The sequence below is a fragment of the Coregonus clupeaformis genome, chromosome 24 (genome assembly GCF_020615455.1).
Source record: "Coregonus clupeaformis isolate EN_2021a chromosome 24, ASM2061545v1, whole genome shotgun sequence".
NCBI lineage: Eukaryota > Metazoa > Chordata > Actinopteri > Salmoniformes > Salmonidae > Coregonus > Coregonus clupeaformis.
In genome coordinates, this window is record NC_059215.1 from 37,622,220 (window position 1) to 37,639,864 (window position 17,645).

Consider the following 17,645-nt stretch of genomic DNA (forward strand, 5'->3'; position numbering starts at 1 on the left):
CTCTGGAATACATTTAAGGCATTACATGCATTTTTAGCAAAGATACAAATGTATGTGCATGAATTTGAAATACATTTGATGTGAAATTAAATATATTGTATGGGTGTTTATGGATGTTCTACAGTGTTTTTCTGACTTACAGACACAACAGTGAAGGCTGTATTGACTACTCCAGCCCCAATGGTAGCATAGACTGGCTGAGAGACCCCCGCCTTCTCAAAGATCCTGGTGGAGTAGTAGAAAACCTGCACAAAAAGGTAATAATTTAGTGGATCATGTAGTTTGAAGTGTGTGTGTGTGTGTGTGTGTGTGTGTGTGTGTGTGTGTGTGTGTGCGTGCGTGTGCATGAGTTAGCATGTGTGTGTGTGTGCATGAGTTAGCATGTGTGTGTGTGTGTGCATACATGTATATTCACAAGTTAGTGTGTGTCCCCCAGAGTGTCCCACACTCACAGCGTTGATGCCAGACAGCTGCTGGGAGAGCTGGAGCATGATGGCGATGAAGATGGGCTGGCGGTAGAGTGGCGAGCGGAACAGCTCCAGGATGGTCACCTTCTTCTCCCTCATCATCTGCCTGGCCTCCTCCTTCATCTCCTGCATGTCGGCGCCCACCTCCTCAGTGCCTCGCAGCTTCTCCAGCACTGCAGGCAAATACACGGCAGACTCAGGACTCAGCTGGTATTCAACTGGTACCATGATGCATGACGGGTGGCCGACCCTCCTCCTGGAGAGCTACTGGATGTGCAGGCGTTTGTTCCAGCCCTACTCGAACACCCCCAGATTTGACTAATAAGCTGCTCGTCGGGACCTTGATTAGTTGAATGGTGTGTTAGAGCAGGGCTGGAACAAAAGCCTACACACCCAGGAGCTCTCCTGCTCTCCATAGGAATAGGTCCTCAGCCGGGAGGGTTCCATGTTTGAGGGAGTGAGGGTGTAGCAGTAGTTGGTCAGAGGCTTACCTTCCCTGGCCTTGAGCTCCTCGTTGCGGTTGATGAGGAGGAAGCGAGGGCTCTCAGGGCAGAAGGGCAGCAGGATACACTGCAACACGGCCGGGATGAAAGTGAAGCCCAGCAGGAAGGGCCACATGGTGGAGTTCCCCATGATCGACTCCATCCCAAACACCTGTAAGTAACAATTTGTACGTACACTGTAACACTGTTAATGAAAGTTAAACTACCATGGAAATACACTGTGGTGAGGTTACTTGGGTACTGTATGTTGGTGAAAAGAATATACCTGTCAGGATGATTGTGCTGTATCACTAGCTTTGAAAAATATTACTAAAAGATCACACCTGAGAGCAGCAGATATTCCTTGAACATTTGTCTTCTTGTCATTGCTATTTTTGTCCAGTTGTCCTGTGCCACATTTGGATTGTCCTCTCTAGTAATCGCTGACATCAGATCAGGTGAAACTGAAAGTCACCCGACGGACAGTGCCTACCTGTGCCATGAGGATTCCAGTGACGATGCCCAGCTGGTGCAGAGTGCCCAGCGCCCCACGGAGCGAGGTGGGCGCGATCTCCCCCACGTATATGGGCACGAAGCCAGTGGACAGGCCGGAGTAAAGCCCCACGATGAAGCGGCCGATGATCAGCATTTCCCACGATGCCGCCAGCTTGGAGAAGCCCATGAACCCGGCGGCGATGAACGCTAGCACATTGGCGATGAGCATCGAGTTCCTCCTGCAAATCATTTACAGAGGTCAGTTTAATATTATGGCTGGCTTCTTCACTTCCTAAAGGCACAAAAATGCCATACTGTTGTTGAGGTGCACAGGACAGCACAACAAACACAAATGACCCATGATTACTACACCCTTTTAACATAAAGACCAGCCTAAAATATAACACTAATACAGCAGATTTACCTGCCCAGGCGGTTGACAAAGAGGCCCACGGAGAAGGAGCCGAAGATGCCGCCGACAGAGAAGATGGCCACGGAGATGGACCACAGGGTGGTTAGGGATGTGTCAGGGATGGGTTCAGAGTACCTGTTGTTCCATGTGTCATTCAAAAAGCCCTCGATAATCTAAGGTACAATACAACATATCACAACATGAAGAACATACATGAACTATATTCATCGTTGAAGGTTGATGGAGACGTTAATGCGGCAATCAGCAGTTGAAACAATAACAAAGCATACTCCCCGGTAAAAAGCTGAGGGATGGGGCTGGATAAATGTAACCACCCTCAAATTCATAGACAGAGTTATGGATGCAATGACTGAAAATCCATGATATCAAAAATATAGTTTCAACCCTGTTTCAAAGCTATATAGCTAGTGTTTTTTGTACATTTACTTTGTTTAAAAACAGTAAAAAGTAAAACAAGCTTATATTTTGGGTTCTGATGGGGTACGACAGTTGAACTAAGCTCATGAGGCATTTATAAGTTATATTCTTCAAGAATCAATGGGTACATATCATTCACTTATAAGTACAAAAAAAATCTGTAGCAACTGCAGATTGCCCCTTTAAATAATATCATTATCATACATACATACAGTGACAATTCACTTCATAGTGAATTACCAACCACACAGTGAAATTATAGATATTGTAGTCTCGGAATCCCAGAACTAACTGCGTCAGATGCTCGATTCAATTCTGCGCCGAGAAGTGTTAGAAAAAATACTAGAACGAGGAGCGGAAGCGGGGCCTTATCTCCACCCCTCTCTCTTTGCAAGTTACAGGCAAAACATATGGGCTAAATGTCCCCGCCCCTTCCGAAATTGGAAAGATGCGAACACCTGCGAAATCATGATTTATCCAAATGATCAGTGACGAAACATCTGTGTACCGGAACAAAGTTCCTAGTTAGTCATCTCAGATGCTACGATACCAGTTACTGTATGTAACCTCATCCCTAGGCTATAGCGCACAGCGCATATAAGCCTGGGATATCAAACACTCAAAGTTGGCCTTAGTAGGAGTGACCATAGAATTCTATGTGAGTGACCAACTGAGTAAAGCATTTATCATTATGTAATTGTATTGAATCACACGAATGCGAGGCGTGGCTCTGTGCTTGTGGTGTGCTAGTGTACGGAGAAGGTTAGCCGGAAAGTGTTGTGGGAGATGATTGGTTGGTAGATTAAGCCGATTAAGCCAATGCCTCTTTATTGGCTAATGAAACCCCCCAATGCATCTGCATACCAACCATTTGATCAATCAGTTTAATCGGGATACGAATTTAGATCGTCTAGTTACACAGTGTTGTTTCGAAGTAGGCTAGCCTGCAGCTTTGTTCTGAATGATATACAGTGAGTGAATTTTAGAGCAGATGGTGTTAACAAACTGTAGCATAGCCAACCTGTGTTTAGTTTAAATCAAAGCACATATTTTGCCTAGTAGCGCACGCTGTTGAGTTTGAGCCACATGAGAAAATGCGACCATCCTAAAATCTCATAACCAACATTAACAGTAATGTTATTTATTCTATTCTGTTATGAAGAATACTATCATTATGTGATCTTGCAAACATTGATTCAGCTTTCATCTAACTTTATTAAACGAGCAACATTTGCCAGAGTAGCCTGTTCTCTATGAGTAGAGCAGAGACTGTGCGTAAAGCAGAAAATCCCGCACATGCGCAGAACTTTCAGGACCTTTACTGTCGGGAAGAGGGGTCCAGAAAAGTTCGGATCCGCATCCACTCCGTATTCGGCCGTATTCTAAAAAGCTTAACACAGGTAAATAGAAACATTCTAACAGAAGCCAGCTTTTGACCAGCAGAGGGGGGCAGAGATTCAGGACGCAAGATCGTTCATTACAGGACTACATGTTGACAAACATAATTCAGGGTGTCATTGATACAGGTATGAGTCAGGCAGAGTTTATTGCCCTCCAAAGAATATGCCCTGGGTCTCTGACTATGGAAAACATATTTTTCCTATGGCATCACCATTTGCCCCCTGCAGCGGTTTGTTGGATGTGAGCATATTATTTTTTTTACCTGACTTTGACTTATACCCCACAACATTTTTATGTGGTGATACTAGTTTTTGGTTGAAGTGTACTTTGAAGGAGATGTGAGGTAAATGCGCCATAAACCAGAGCAGTCAGCGTGAATTATCTCTTTGTTATTGTTAGTTGCACAACTCTTCTAGCCTTCACTTTAATCCTGTAAACGTGACAATAATCCTCATTACCTCTGCCACGTGTAATGGACACACCGCAAGTGGAATGATTGCAATGGTAAACCTTTCCCAAAATGTCCAGTTGGAGGCTTCCTGGAATACGATTGAAATCCGGGAATCCTCCAACAGGGATCTCAGGAAAACCTGGTAATTTTGGGAAAGGTAATGGAATTTTGCAACCTTAATTCACTATAATAGATGGTGATGTTCCACCGCAGACCGTGGAGGTGACTACAAGCCTTGCATGACAAAGTATCAAAGATACTTGATCCACTAGCAGCTACCTCACTGGCCTACACAACTTTAGACTGACGTAATCTTAATCTACATGGCTATTTACAGTGCTCATGTGTCCTGAAGAGGCTCCAGGATTCATCGATGGCCTTAAACCTCCCAAATCACACAGACACACATGCACACACACACATATGCATACACACTCACACACACAAACACACACACACCCTCCACACACACACACACACACACACACACACACACACACACACACACACACACACACACAAACTCACACATAAACACACACATAAACACACACACACACACACACACATACAAATATAAGTACACACACACACACAGTAATACACATTCTTATTTACAGAGCAGGCTTCAGTTAAACCTCAAGTAACTTTCTCATGAAACTGCTGGTATAAAGTCCATACAGTCCCAGAGTCTCTCCAGTATATCTGCCAGACTGTCACTTACACCTTTGTCGTAAAATTTGTTCTTGCACAGCTGGAAATTCGAAGAAGCCTTGTGATTTTTTAAATCTACAGTATATATTATTGAATTTTTTTTAATTTTAAGGCTACTAGTGAACCTAAGATTACAAATCAACTGTCAAAATTGAGTTAAATCATGGCCTGGGGTGGTACAGTGGTTAGGGCTGCTGCCTTCAGCATGCACATATAAGCCATAGCGTGTCGCCGGGGGTTCGATTCCGGCCCACGCCCTTCTGGCACAATAACTCAATCCCACTGATTGTCTTGACATGTTTATTATAAAGACAGTTGTATTTAATGTATAACATAAATAGTAAACAAATAAAATAATAATAGTACAGCAACATTAGTTTCCATTCATACAAAGTGTTGGGTAAATTGCCACAGTAGATTTGCTGTGGTAAACGAGGAAATACTCTATTTCAATTGTATGGAATGCTTGTCAAATAGATAAATAGCCCTTAGACTGTTCAAAAATGACTAAATTCAGAAGATAATACCAACCTGAGGCAGAACATATCTTGAAAGACTTTGGTTTCAAACAGGACTAAGGTAACACTGACAACATTTTTTAGGGAGCGGTAATGTGGTGACCAATAATGGTTGCAATTGAGATTAGATGTGTGGGTGAATTTAGCGAGTGTTGATGGGTTAACGAGACATCAGTTGGCGATAATCTAGTGCCATTGATGGTTGAAATAGGCCCCTTGTTATTTGATTATATTCCAATACATTCTGTAGGCTAACCATTAGCCTATCCATTGTCACATAATGAAAGGTATGAAAACCGATAATAGGCTACTGCTTGAGTTTCCCTGACTGAGTTGATGAGCTGATTTGAGCCATCAGTTGATTGACAGATGTAGGCCTACTGTAGAACAATAAACTTTCCTCCAGTGTGGATGCTTACCCACGTTTTGTAGTTAGGCTATGTATCATTTGTCAATATAGTAATGGTCTTTGGTGTGGATGGCCCTTACAGTAGGTGAGATTCCCATTGCTAAACTGTTATGTTCCGGCTATAGTAGCATAGGCCTACTGTACTTTCAGTTTGATGCCGGCATTTGAAGTCATTGAAAGCCTGTATTGTGTGGCTTTAATATTTATTTTCGTAAGGATGTTTATGCATTTGAGCCTATCCAAAGACAATTTTATTGAGCTAAGACACTTTTCTTTGATGTGTAGATTATCAGAAAGTTCGTTTTACTTCTTGAAAACTGAAATAAATGCAATTAACTTGTGGGCCTAAAGTGGGCTGTAGGCTATCTGAACCCTTACAAAAAAAAGATTGCAGTTTTGAAACTGCAGTAAAAGTTCAGTAACTGCAGTCGACTGTGGTATTTTGGACGCGGTAATTGCAGAATAACTACAGTGTACTGCAGATGAACTGCAGTTATACTGCATTCTAACTGCAGTTACACTGCAAAATTACTGCAGTAAAAAAAAACTGTGTTATTTTGGACGCAGTATTTGCTGCATACTGCAGTTATACTGGACTCTGACTGCATTAATTTTTCGTAAGGGATTCATTGAAAAAATAACAATCCGTTGGTGGAACTCCTCCACTCATTAAGTGCGTGAATCAAAACTGAAAGGGCAAACCTGCATGTATTCAATGCTTAAAAGTCCTCTGAAACCTGGCGCCGACGAAGATGGCGGCTAGCTCTTAGGAAACTTTGCAGTATTTTGTTTTTTTTATATATTATTTTGTACATTATTAGCTCAGAAAGTGTTTTGCATCATTACATACAGCCTGGAAAAACTATTGGATATCAGAGTGGCGGTAACTCACCAGCATTACGACCAGGAATACGACTTTTCCAAAGCAGATCCTTTGTTTGCACTCCCCAGGGCAACTGAACTGATTCCAGCGGCTGACCCAAAAAATCGCCGGCGGAGGAGAGGCACTCGGAGCAGCCTGCTGATCCGACTTAGGAGGCGCGCACACCACCCACCGCTTCCAAGTATTCTACTCGCTAATCTTCAATCTTTGGTTAACAAAGTTGATGAACTACGGGCAAGGATTTCTTTCCAGAGAGACATCAAGGCCTGTAACATACTCTGTTTCAGGGAAACATGGCTCTCTTGGGATATTCTGTCGAAATTGGTCCAGCCAGATGGGTTCTCAGTTCATCGCGCAGACAGTAATAAATATCTCTCCGGGAAGCAGAAGGGCGGAGGTGTGTGTTTCATGACTAACGACTCATGGTGTAATTGTAGTAACATAGAGGAACTTGAGTCCTTCTGTTCACCCGACCTAGAATATCTCACAATCAAATGCTGACCGTATTATCTCCCAAGATAATTATCTTCTGTTATAGTCACAGCCGTGTATATCGCCCCCAAGCCGATACCACGACGGCCCTCAAAGAACTTCACTGGACCTTATGCAAACTGGAAACCACATATCCTGAGGCTGCATTTATTGTAGCCGGGGATTTTAACAAAGCAAATTTGAGGACTAGGTTGCCGAAGTTCTATCAACATCTCGACTGTTGTACTCGCACTGCTAAAATCCTCGACCATTGCTATTCAAACTTCCGGGATGGTTATAAGGCCCTCCCCCACCCTCCTTTCGGCAAATCTGACCACGACTCCATTTTGCTTCTCCCTTCCTATAGGCAGAAACTCAAACAGGAAGTACCCGTGCTAAGGACTATTCAAAGCTGGTCTGACCAATCGGAATCCACGCTTCAAGATTGTTTCGATCACGCAGACTGTGATATGTTCCGGGTAGTTTCCAAAAATAATTTAGACATATACACTGAAACGGTGACAGAGTTTATCAGGAAGTGTATAGGTGATGTTGTGCCCACTGTGACTATTAAAACCTACCCTAACCAGAAACCGTGGATAGACGGCAGCATTCGCGCAAATCTGAAAGCGCAAACCACCGCAGTCAACCATGGCAAGGTGACTGGGAATATGGCAGAATAAAAACAGTGTAGCTACTCACTCCGCAAGGCAATTAAACTGGCAAAACATCAATATAGAGACAAAGTGGAGTCGCAATTCAACGGCTCAGACACAAGACGTATGTGGCAGGGTCTACAGACGACGTCTCGCTTCCAGACAAGCTAAACACCTTCTTCGCCCGCTTTGAGGATAACACAGTGCCACTGACGAGGCCCACAACCAAGGACTGTGATTAAGACATTTAAGCATGTTAACCCACGCAAGGCTGCCGGCCCAGACGGCATCCCTAGCCGCGTCCTCAGAGCATGCGCAGACCAGCTGGCTGGTGTGTTCATGGACATATTCAATCTCTCCCTTTCCCAGTCTGCTGTTCCCACGTGCTTCAAGATGGCCACCATTGTTCCTGTACCCAAGAAAGCAAAGGTAACTGAACTAAATGACTATTGCCCTGTAGCACTCACCTCTGTCATCATGAAGTGCTTTTAGAGACTAGTTAAGGATCATATCACCTCTACCTTACCTGTCACCCTAGACCCACTTCAATTTGCTTACCGCCCCAATAGATCCACAGATGATGCAATTGCCATCACACTGCACACTGCCCTATCCCATCTGGACAAGAGGAATACCTATGTAAGAATGCTCTTCATTGACTATAGCTCAGCATTCAACACCATAGTACCCTCCAAGCTCATCATTAAGCTCGAGGCCCTGGGTCTGAACCCCGCCCTGTGCAACTGGGTCCTGGACTTCCTGACGGGCTGCTCCCAGGTGGTGAAGGTAGGAAACAACTTCACTGCACAATTGAGAGCATCCTGTCGGGCTGTATCACCGCCCGGCAACTGCACCGCCCACAACCGCAGGGCTCTCCAGAGGGTGGTGCGGTCTGCTGAACGCATTACCGGGTGCAAACTACCCACCCTCCAAGACACATACAGCACCCGATGTCACAGGAAGGCCAAAAAGATAATCAAGGACATCAACCACCCGAGCCACTGCCTGTTCACCCCGCTATCATCCAGAAGGCGAGGTCAGTACAGGTGCATCAAAGCTGGGACAGAGAGAATGAAAAACAGCTTCTATCTCAAGGCCATCAGACTGTTAAATAGCCATCACTAGCACATTAGAGGCTGCTGCTGCCTATTGAAATCACTGGCCACTTTAAGAAATTGAACACTAGTCATTTTAATAATGTTTACATATCTTGCACTACTCATCTCATATGTATATACTGCATTCTATTCTATAATATTATTCTGTATCTTAGTCCATGCCGCTCTGTCATTGCTTGTCCATATATGTATATATTCTTAAATCCCATTCCTTACTTTTTTGTGTGTATTGGGTATATGTTGTGTAATTGTTAGATATTACTGCACTGTCGGAGCTAGAAGCACAAGCATTTCACTACACCCGCTATAACATCTGCTAAACACCTGTATGTGACAAATACAATTTGATTTGATTTGAAGGTTTTAATTTCCACCTCAAAATCTGGCCTGAATCTCAGCATATAGAGTTTATTTTCTATTTCTTTGTTTGTTTTCTCTTTCAATGGTGGAATCAGTTAGCATAGCATCTATTGTTGCTTGTTAGGTCTGTGCATGTTTTATGAATACATTTAGGCTACCTTGTACGATTTATAGTCATGTTTTATGTTGGACGTGCGCTCACAATCTAATTGTTATTTGTCCAATGATTTATTATTTCTTAAATATTTTTTATGAGTGGGGTAGTCCCACTCCTTTTGTAATTTTGTTGCTTTTATTGAAGAGATAGAACAGTGTTGGAAACATGGGGAAGGGTGAGTCAAAGGGCAGTGGACAGAATTCGAACCCATGCTGACTCTGGCATATGTGTGACGGGCAGTACTTAATTTGTAAATCGGGAGGTGCCGGAACAAACAGTGAGCACGAGAGGGGGGTGACCTGGGGAGTTCTGAGGTACCGGACGTTATAATAAAGCATTGCATTCATATCATCGCATTTGCGTAGTGGCATAGAGCAGTAGAGTAGAGGCACTTACAGAAGTTGCACACATGGAGTACATTGTTGTAGCATAATGTGAGGGAAATGTTGGCCTTTTATAAACGCATTTCATGCAATTCTAAGTCTGAGAATCAGAGATCAATAAAAACGACCTTGTCTAGAATCGATCAATAGTCTAGGCCTAGGTGTGTGGAGACATATTGTCGGCTACAATATGAGGAGGAAATTATAGTCATAAAAATGCTTTCTAGTTTCACTGACTCACCCAATGATGCGCAAAAGCCTATCTCTCTCTCTCTCTTGTAAAACAATATTTGGAAGTTGATCAGATATTTTGGTGGCCTACAGCATAGAGTCTAAATAAATGATTAAGTGCAACGCTTGAGAGATGAGAGTTCAGGGTCATGTCTATCGGAGCAGAGAGGGAGAGAGATCATAGAAAGTGAATCTCATTCTAGCTCTGTGAGAGATACAGGCGAGCTTCTCACACAGCCACCGTCACGCGTCGGCCATGCATTGGTCTCAAACATATATTATGCCCACATACTCTAGTATAGCTGTCGGGCTTACAAGTCTGAATTTCTTATAGCCTAATTTTCAAGACATCAATGTACAGCAACATTTTTAAGCGCCACTGCAGAACACCCGCCATATGCATATGCACACATACTCAACTGTGGGGCTTACAAGACTCCAATTTCATATACTTTTCAAGACATCAATGTAGCAGTAGAACAAACATATCAAAATAATTTGATATGATATCAGAACATAATTCAAATAAAATAAATCAATGTAGGCTACAGAGAACACATTATAATATATAGGCCTATGTGATAATATGAAGCGCATATTCAGATTAACTTCACAGTACAGAACAAGTTTGTTAAGGAAAAATATGTTCCTACCTTAGTTTTCCAAAACCTCCCACAACACAGCCATTTCCTGGTGCGTCTTCTCCCCCCTATTTCTTGTTTTGCTCCTGGTGTCTGTGACACATCTGTGTCCTTTAGCAATCCATGACCTCACATAGGGGACTTTGTTGAATTTGGTCAGGGGTGGGCCAACAAGGTTCAGAAAGAGTAGCCCTGATATGATGGAGGTATGCAGAGAGGCTCGGGTTGAGGTGCAAATCAGATTCATTTGAGAAAATCCCTGCTCGCATTCTGCAATGGAGATGGGGATGTTGCTGAACACCATCAACAGCTCTTTAAGTCCATCTGGAATGTCTCCTTTATCATTACCATTAGTGTCCCTGTACTGCCCGTAGGCCCGTATGACCGTACATGGATTGTCAGTGCCAAACTCTGTCGCTGGGTCTTCCACCATTCCGTTTGACGCCTTGGAAAGAGTTCTCCTGAATCTCTCTCTGGCTGAGTTGTGTGTGTCGGCCTGGCTGCTCTGCCATTGCACTGAACACCCTCGCTTCCCTGGTGACTGCCCTGTGGGCAGTAATAATTGTGCAGTCTCTCTTTTGGAGCTCGAGTGACAATTCAGATAGTTCTTGAAGTGCATCACACATAAGGCCTAGATTGTTAACAAATGCATGCGAGGATATGTGCATGGCAAGGCCACTATAGCTCTGACGGGTCACGCCGTCGCGGGAGGCATCATCAGCTGCTGTGGTGAAATGATTGTGAAGAGCCAGGTAATTTTTTCACATTCTACAGTTCTAAAACTGGATGCCACCCATCTAGTGTCCGAGATCCTGCCGATTTTGCAAAGCTGAATGTCTAAACTCTCTGTGCACTCCCTCAGCTCCATTCAGTTTTTGTTGGATATGGTATAAAGCGCATATAGCTTGTCCATAAGTATTTTTAAATGATTGATAGCTCCCATCTCTTTTACCATATTGCCTACTGCAAGCTCAAGCCTGTGTGCCGAGCAGTACCAAACAGTTATATAAGGAAGAGGGCCTGGAGCCTTGTTGCTACTCCGCTCTTGCGTCCCAGTATGACAGACGCACCATCACACGTAATTCCAATGAGGGATTTGGAGAGAAAGTCCTTAGTAAACTTTACACCCTCTAATGCAGATAACAGATTACGGACAATTCCCCCAGCAGATACAGTGGGGAAAAAAGTATTTAGTCAGCCACCAATTGTGCAAGTTCTCCCACTTAAAAAGATGAGAGAGGCCTGTAATTTTCATCATAGGTACACGTCAACTATGACAGACAAATTGAGGAAAGAAAATCCAGAAAATCACATTGTAGGATTTTTTATGAATTTATTTGCAAATTATGGTGGAAAATAAGTATTTGGTCACCTACAAACAAGCAAGATTTCTGGCTCTCACAGGCCTGTAACTTCTTCTTTAAGAGGCTCCTCTGTCCTCCACTCGTTACCTGTATTAATGGCACCTGTTTGAACTTGTTATCAGTATAAAAGACACCTGTCCACAATCTCAAACAGTCACACTCCAAACTCCACTATGGCCAAGACCAAAGAGCTGTCAAAGGACACCAGAAACAAAATTGTAGACCTGCACCAGGCTGGGAAGACTGAATCTGCAATAGGTAAGCAGCTTGGTTTGAAGAAATCAACTGTGGGAGCAATTATTAGGAAATGGAAGACATACAAGACCACTGATAATCTCCCTCGATCTGGGGCTCCACGCAAGATCTCACCCCGTGGGGTCAAAATGATCACAAGAACGGTGAGCAAAAATCCCAGAACCACACGGGGGGACCTAGTGAATGACCTGCAGAGAGCTGGGACCAAAGTAACAAAGCCTACCATCAGTAACACACTACGCCGCTAGGGACTAAAATCCTGCAGTGCCAGACGTGTCCCCCTGCTTAAGCCAGTACATGTCCAGGCCCGTCTGAAGTTTGCTAGAGTGCATTTGGATGATCCAGAAGAGGATTGGGAGAATGTCATATGGTCAGATGAAACCAAAATATAACTTTTTGGTAAAAACTCAACTCGTTGTGTTTGGAGGACAAAGAATGCTGAGTTGCATCCAAAGAACACCATACCTACTGTGAAGCATGGGGGTGGAAACATCATGCTTTGGGGCTGTTTTTCTGCAAAGGGACCAGGACGACTGATCCGTGTAAAGGAAAGAATGAATGGGGCCATGTATCGTGAGATTTTGAGTGAAAACCTCCTTCCATCAGCAAGGGCATTGAAGATGAAACGTGGCTGGGTCTTTCAGCATGACAATGATCCCAAACACACCGCCCAGGCAACGAAGGAGTGGCTTCATAAGAAGCATTTCAAGGTCCTGGAGTGGCCTAGCCAGTCTCCAGATCTCCTCATAGAAAATCTTTGGAGGGAGTTGAAAGTCTGTGTTGCCCAGCGACAGCCCCAAAACATCACTGCTCTAGAGGAATGGGCCAAAATACCAGCAACAGTATGTGAAAACCTTGTGAAGACTTACAGAAAACGTTTGACCCGTGTCATTGCCAACAAAGGGTATATAACAAAGTATTGAGAAACGTTTGTTATTGACCAAATACTTATTTTCCACCATAATTTGCAAATAAATTCATAAAAAATCCTACAATGTGATTTTCTGGAGAAAAAAAATCTAATTTTGTCTGTCATAGTTGACGTGTACCTATGATGAAAATTACAGGCCTCTCATCTTTTTAAGTGGGAGAACTTGCACAATTGGTGGCTGACTAAATACTTTTTTTCCCCACTGTACATCCTCCAGTTCTACAAGATCAACAGAAATGTTTGCTGGGTCATCCATATGAAGTCTGATGTATACAATGAAGGCACTCTTTTTATTCAAACTAGTAGCCTCATCGAGCATTAGGCAGATTTTGGGAGAGCACTGTACTATTCTTTCAAATAGTTTTCGCTTCATTTCGGATGAAATATGTTGCTGTATGTTGGAGCAAGCAACATTGGAATGGAGAATTCTCCCCATGTCAAGTCCATTTAACTCCTGACAGTAAATGTTTTGCTCAAAACCGTGAGCGGGTCTGTGACGTTTAGCCTCATTGTAAGCTGTCCAGAAGACTCTGGCTCTAGTGTCTATGTTTCTATTTTGAGCGTTAACTACAACCTGTGTTAAGGTGTCCTCTTTAGCCTTGTCTACAATGCTTGCTGCCGCTAAATGAGCCTTGGTTTGGTCATGTTCAAAATAATTTTTTCTGAGGGCTCTTTGTTGCTTTTTACGTTAGAGGCAGAGGATGTTACTGTACATTCCACCCACTCTTTTGCAAGTTTCATCCCTCCAGTCTTTTCCGGGCCCAAACTCCCTACCTTTTTGCATGTTGTACAGCCCAGCTTTGAATTTTGCTTGACAAGCCAGGGGTTATATGTTTGCTTGGTCTTGAACTGAGCCTCCGTCCAAATTGCACCTGCCCACAATCCCGCTACCAAGGACTGTGGGTTCTCCTTCTCCGTGGCCGATGTGAGTAAGACATTTAAGCGTGTTAACCCTCGCAAGGGTGCCGGCCCAGACGGCATCCCTAGCCGCGTCCTCAGAGCATGCGCAGACCAGCTGGCTGGAGTGTTTACGGACCTATTCAATCTCTCCCTATCCCAGTCTGCTGTCCCCACTTGCTTCAATATGTCCACCATTGTTCCTGTACCCAAGAAAGCAAAGGTAACAGAACTAAATGACTATCACCCCGTAGCACTCACTTCGGTCATCATGAAGTGCTTTGAGAGGCTAGTTAAGGATCATATCACCTCTACCTTATCTGACACCCTAGACCCACTTCAATTTGCTTACCGCCCCAATAGATCCACAGACGATGCAATAGCCATCGCACTGCACACTGCCCTATCCCATCTGGACAAGAAGAATACCTATGTAAGAATGCTGTTCATTGACTATAGCTCAGCATTCACGGCGTAGTGTGTTCTTGGTGACTATGGTCCCAGCTGCCTTGAGATCATTGACAAGATCCTCCCGTGTAGTTCTGGGCTGATTCCTCACCGTTCTCATGATCATTGCAACTCCACGAGGTGAGATCTTGCATGGAGCCCCAGGCCGAGGGAGATTGACTGTTCTTTTGTGTTTCTTCCATTTCTTCCAACTGTTGTCACCTTCTCACCAAGCTGCTTGGCGATGGTCTTGTAGCCCGTTCCAGCCTCGTGTAGGTCTACAATCTTGTCCCTGACATCCTTGGAGAGCTCTTTGGTCTTGGCCATGGTGGAGTGTTTGGAATCTGATTGTGTCACGGTTTCGGCCGAGGCTGCTCCTCCTCCTTGCTCTGGCAGGCTTCGGCGGTCGTCGTCCCCGGAGTACTAGCTGCCACCGTTGTATGTTTTCGATGTTTGTTTGGTTTTGTCTTATTTGTACACCTGTTTCCGTTTAGTGTTAATTATGTGTCCTATAAGTTCTCGTTTTGTTAGTCGTGTGTTGTGTGTAAATGTTCCGCCTGTCAGCAGGTGCTGTGATTGTTTTGCTCCATTTGTTTGGAGAGTTTTCGCACTTGTGTGCGCGCTTCTTGTAATTTTGGTGTTAACGCATGGTGTGCGTAATCGCTCGCCTCCGGGCTCTTTTGAGGTCCGTTTGTATTTCGTTGTCGTCAACTAAAGTCTGTTGGACGAAGCTTCTGTGTCCTGCGCCTGATTCCTGCACCACATCCACATTCAGCAGTCTGACAGATTGATTGATTGCTTCTGTGGACAGGTGTCTTTTATACAGGTAACAAGCTGAGATTAGGAGCACTCCCTTTAAGAGTGTGCTCCTAATCTCAGCTCGTTACCTGTATAAAAGACACCTGGGAGCCAGAAATCTTTCTGATTGAGAGGGGGTCAAATACTTATTTCCCTCATTAAAATGCAAACCAATTTATAACATTTTTGACATGCGTTTTTCTGGATTTTGTTGTTGTTATTCTGTCTCTAACTGTTCAAATAAACCTAATATTAAAATTATAGACTGATAATTTCTTTGTCAGTGGGCAAACGTACAAAATCAGCAGGGGATCAAATACTTTTTTCCTTCACTGTATATGTACAAATTAGAGAGCAGTTCTGAAATCAGTGTGGAAGGATTAGGATGATTGCGCAGAAGGATCACCGCGCTTTTACATGATGGTTGTTCTGGGAGGTGGAAGAAATAACCAGGAGGCAACTTGATTTAACTCTGATTGATTTTTAAAAAATGTTTACAGTGCAAACAGTGAACAAATTGTATAAATAATGCCGCATGAGGTACGGGAGCCGGGCAAATAGGTGCTGGAACAAACGAGGTCAAGTCTGAGAGGTGCAGGATCCGGCTCAAATTAAGCACTGACGGGGTCAGCAGTTGTAACTGCTGGACCACATAGGCACTGAGGCCACCGATGATTTATTCTGCCTATTGCTTGCCTTGAACATACAGTATAATACAAATTATAAAAAAATAAAAGGATTTCCCCTAACGAAAAAAATACATTTACTCCCTACAAATATGTTGATTTATTATAATCCACATAAGAATTCACACGAGACGCGCTGTAGCCTGCACGTAGCCTACATGGGCTACTTGAACTGGAGCCCAGTGGACCTGCAGTCTAAGGGCTCCAAAAGGGTTCTTCAGCTGTCCCCATAGGAGAACCCCTTTTGCTTCCAGGTAGAACTATTTTTGGTTCCAGGTAGAACTCTTACGGAGTCCATGTAAAACCCTCCTTGGAAAGGGTTTTACATGGAACCAAAAAGGATTCTTCAAAGGGTTCTCCTATTGGGACAGCCGAAAAACCGTTTTAGGTTATTTTTTCTAAGAGAATAGGTACGGTATTGCATTGTATACAAACACAGCTTCCCCCTTGTGACGATTCTAAATATTTCTTCAGACATTAAAATCCTCCTGCTGCAGGAGGATTTTTACCCCTGCTACGAAACAGGTCAAAGTAAGATCTAACATCTGTAGCCAAGTGTTCAATTCAGTAGAAGGAGTGAGTCTAATCTCATCTCACCAGCGTGTCTCACCATGTCAGTCAAAGATCCTACATGTATTTGATGTATCACCTTTGATTGACCTGGCGGGGCTCTTGATGGAGAGATGAGATGCAATCCTTGACAAACAAATCAAATCAGAGTTTATTCGACATATGCACAGCATTCAATAATAGTAACAATAACACAATAACTAAGTCAAAAAGAGCACAAATACAAATACAAAAAAAGGTAATAAAGCAAGAAAGATATACTGAAAAATATTGGTAATGCAATAATACAGTGGGGAAAAAATGTATTTAGTCAGCCACCAATTGTGCAAGTTCTCCCACTTAAAAAGATGAGAGAGGCCTGTAATTTTCATCATAGGTACACGTCAACTATGACAGACAAAATGAGAATTTTTTTCTCCAGAAAATCACATTGTAGGATTTTTAATGAATTTATTTGCAAATTATGGTGGAAAATAAATATTTGGTCAATAACAAAAGTTTCTCAATACTTTGTTATATACCCAATGACACAGGTCAAACGTTTTCTGTAAGTCTTCACAAGGTTTTCACACACTATTGCTGGTATTTTGGCCCATTCCTCCATGCAGATCTCCTCTAGAGCAGTGATGTTTTGGGGCTGTCGCTGGGCAACACAGACTTTCAACTCCCTCCAAAGATTTTCTATGGGGTTGAGATCTGGAGACTGGCTAGGCCACTCCAGGACCTTGAAATGCTTCTTACGAAGCCACTCCTTCGTTGCCCGGGCGGTGTGTTTGGGATCATTGTCATGCTGAAAGACCCAGCCACGTTTCATCTTCAATGCCCTTGCTGATGGAAGGAGGTTTTCACTCAAAATCTCACGATACATGGCCCCATTCATTCTTTCCTTTACACGGATCAGTCGTCCTGGTCCCTTTGCAAAAAAACAGCCCCAAAGCATGATGTTTCCACCCCCATGCTTCACAGTAGGTATGGTGTTATTTGGATGCAACTCAGCATTCTTTGTCCTC

General features: G+C 43.5%; 1 protein-coding gene across 1 annotated transcript in view; it reads right to left on the minus strand.

Annotated features, from left to right (window-relative positions):
* LOC121538196 (solute carrier family 2, facilitated glucose transporter member 1-like) overlaps window positions 1–17,645 on the minus strand; it is a 49,666-nt gene that overhangs the window by 11,326 nt on the left and 20,695 nt on the right. Inside the window, exons 3-7 of the mRNA XM_041846008.2 lie at window positions 1,869–2,029; window positions 1,443–1,683; window positions 959–1,121; window positions 453–640; window positions 141–245 (exon numbers count right to left, since the gene is read on the minus strand). Coding sequence (XP_041701942.1) covers window positions 141–245; window positions 453–640; window positions 959–1,121; window positions 1,443–1,683; window positions 1,869–2,029 — 858 coding nt within the window. The remainder of the gene's footprint in view (window positions 1–140; window positions 246–452; window positions 641–958; window positions 1,122–1,442; window positions 1,684–1,868; window positions 2,030–17,645) is intronic.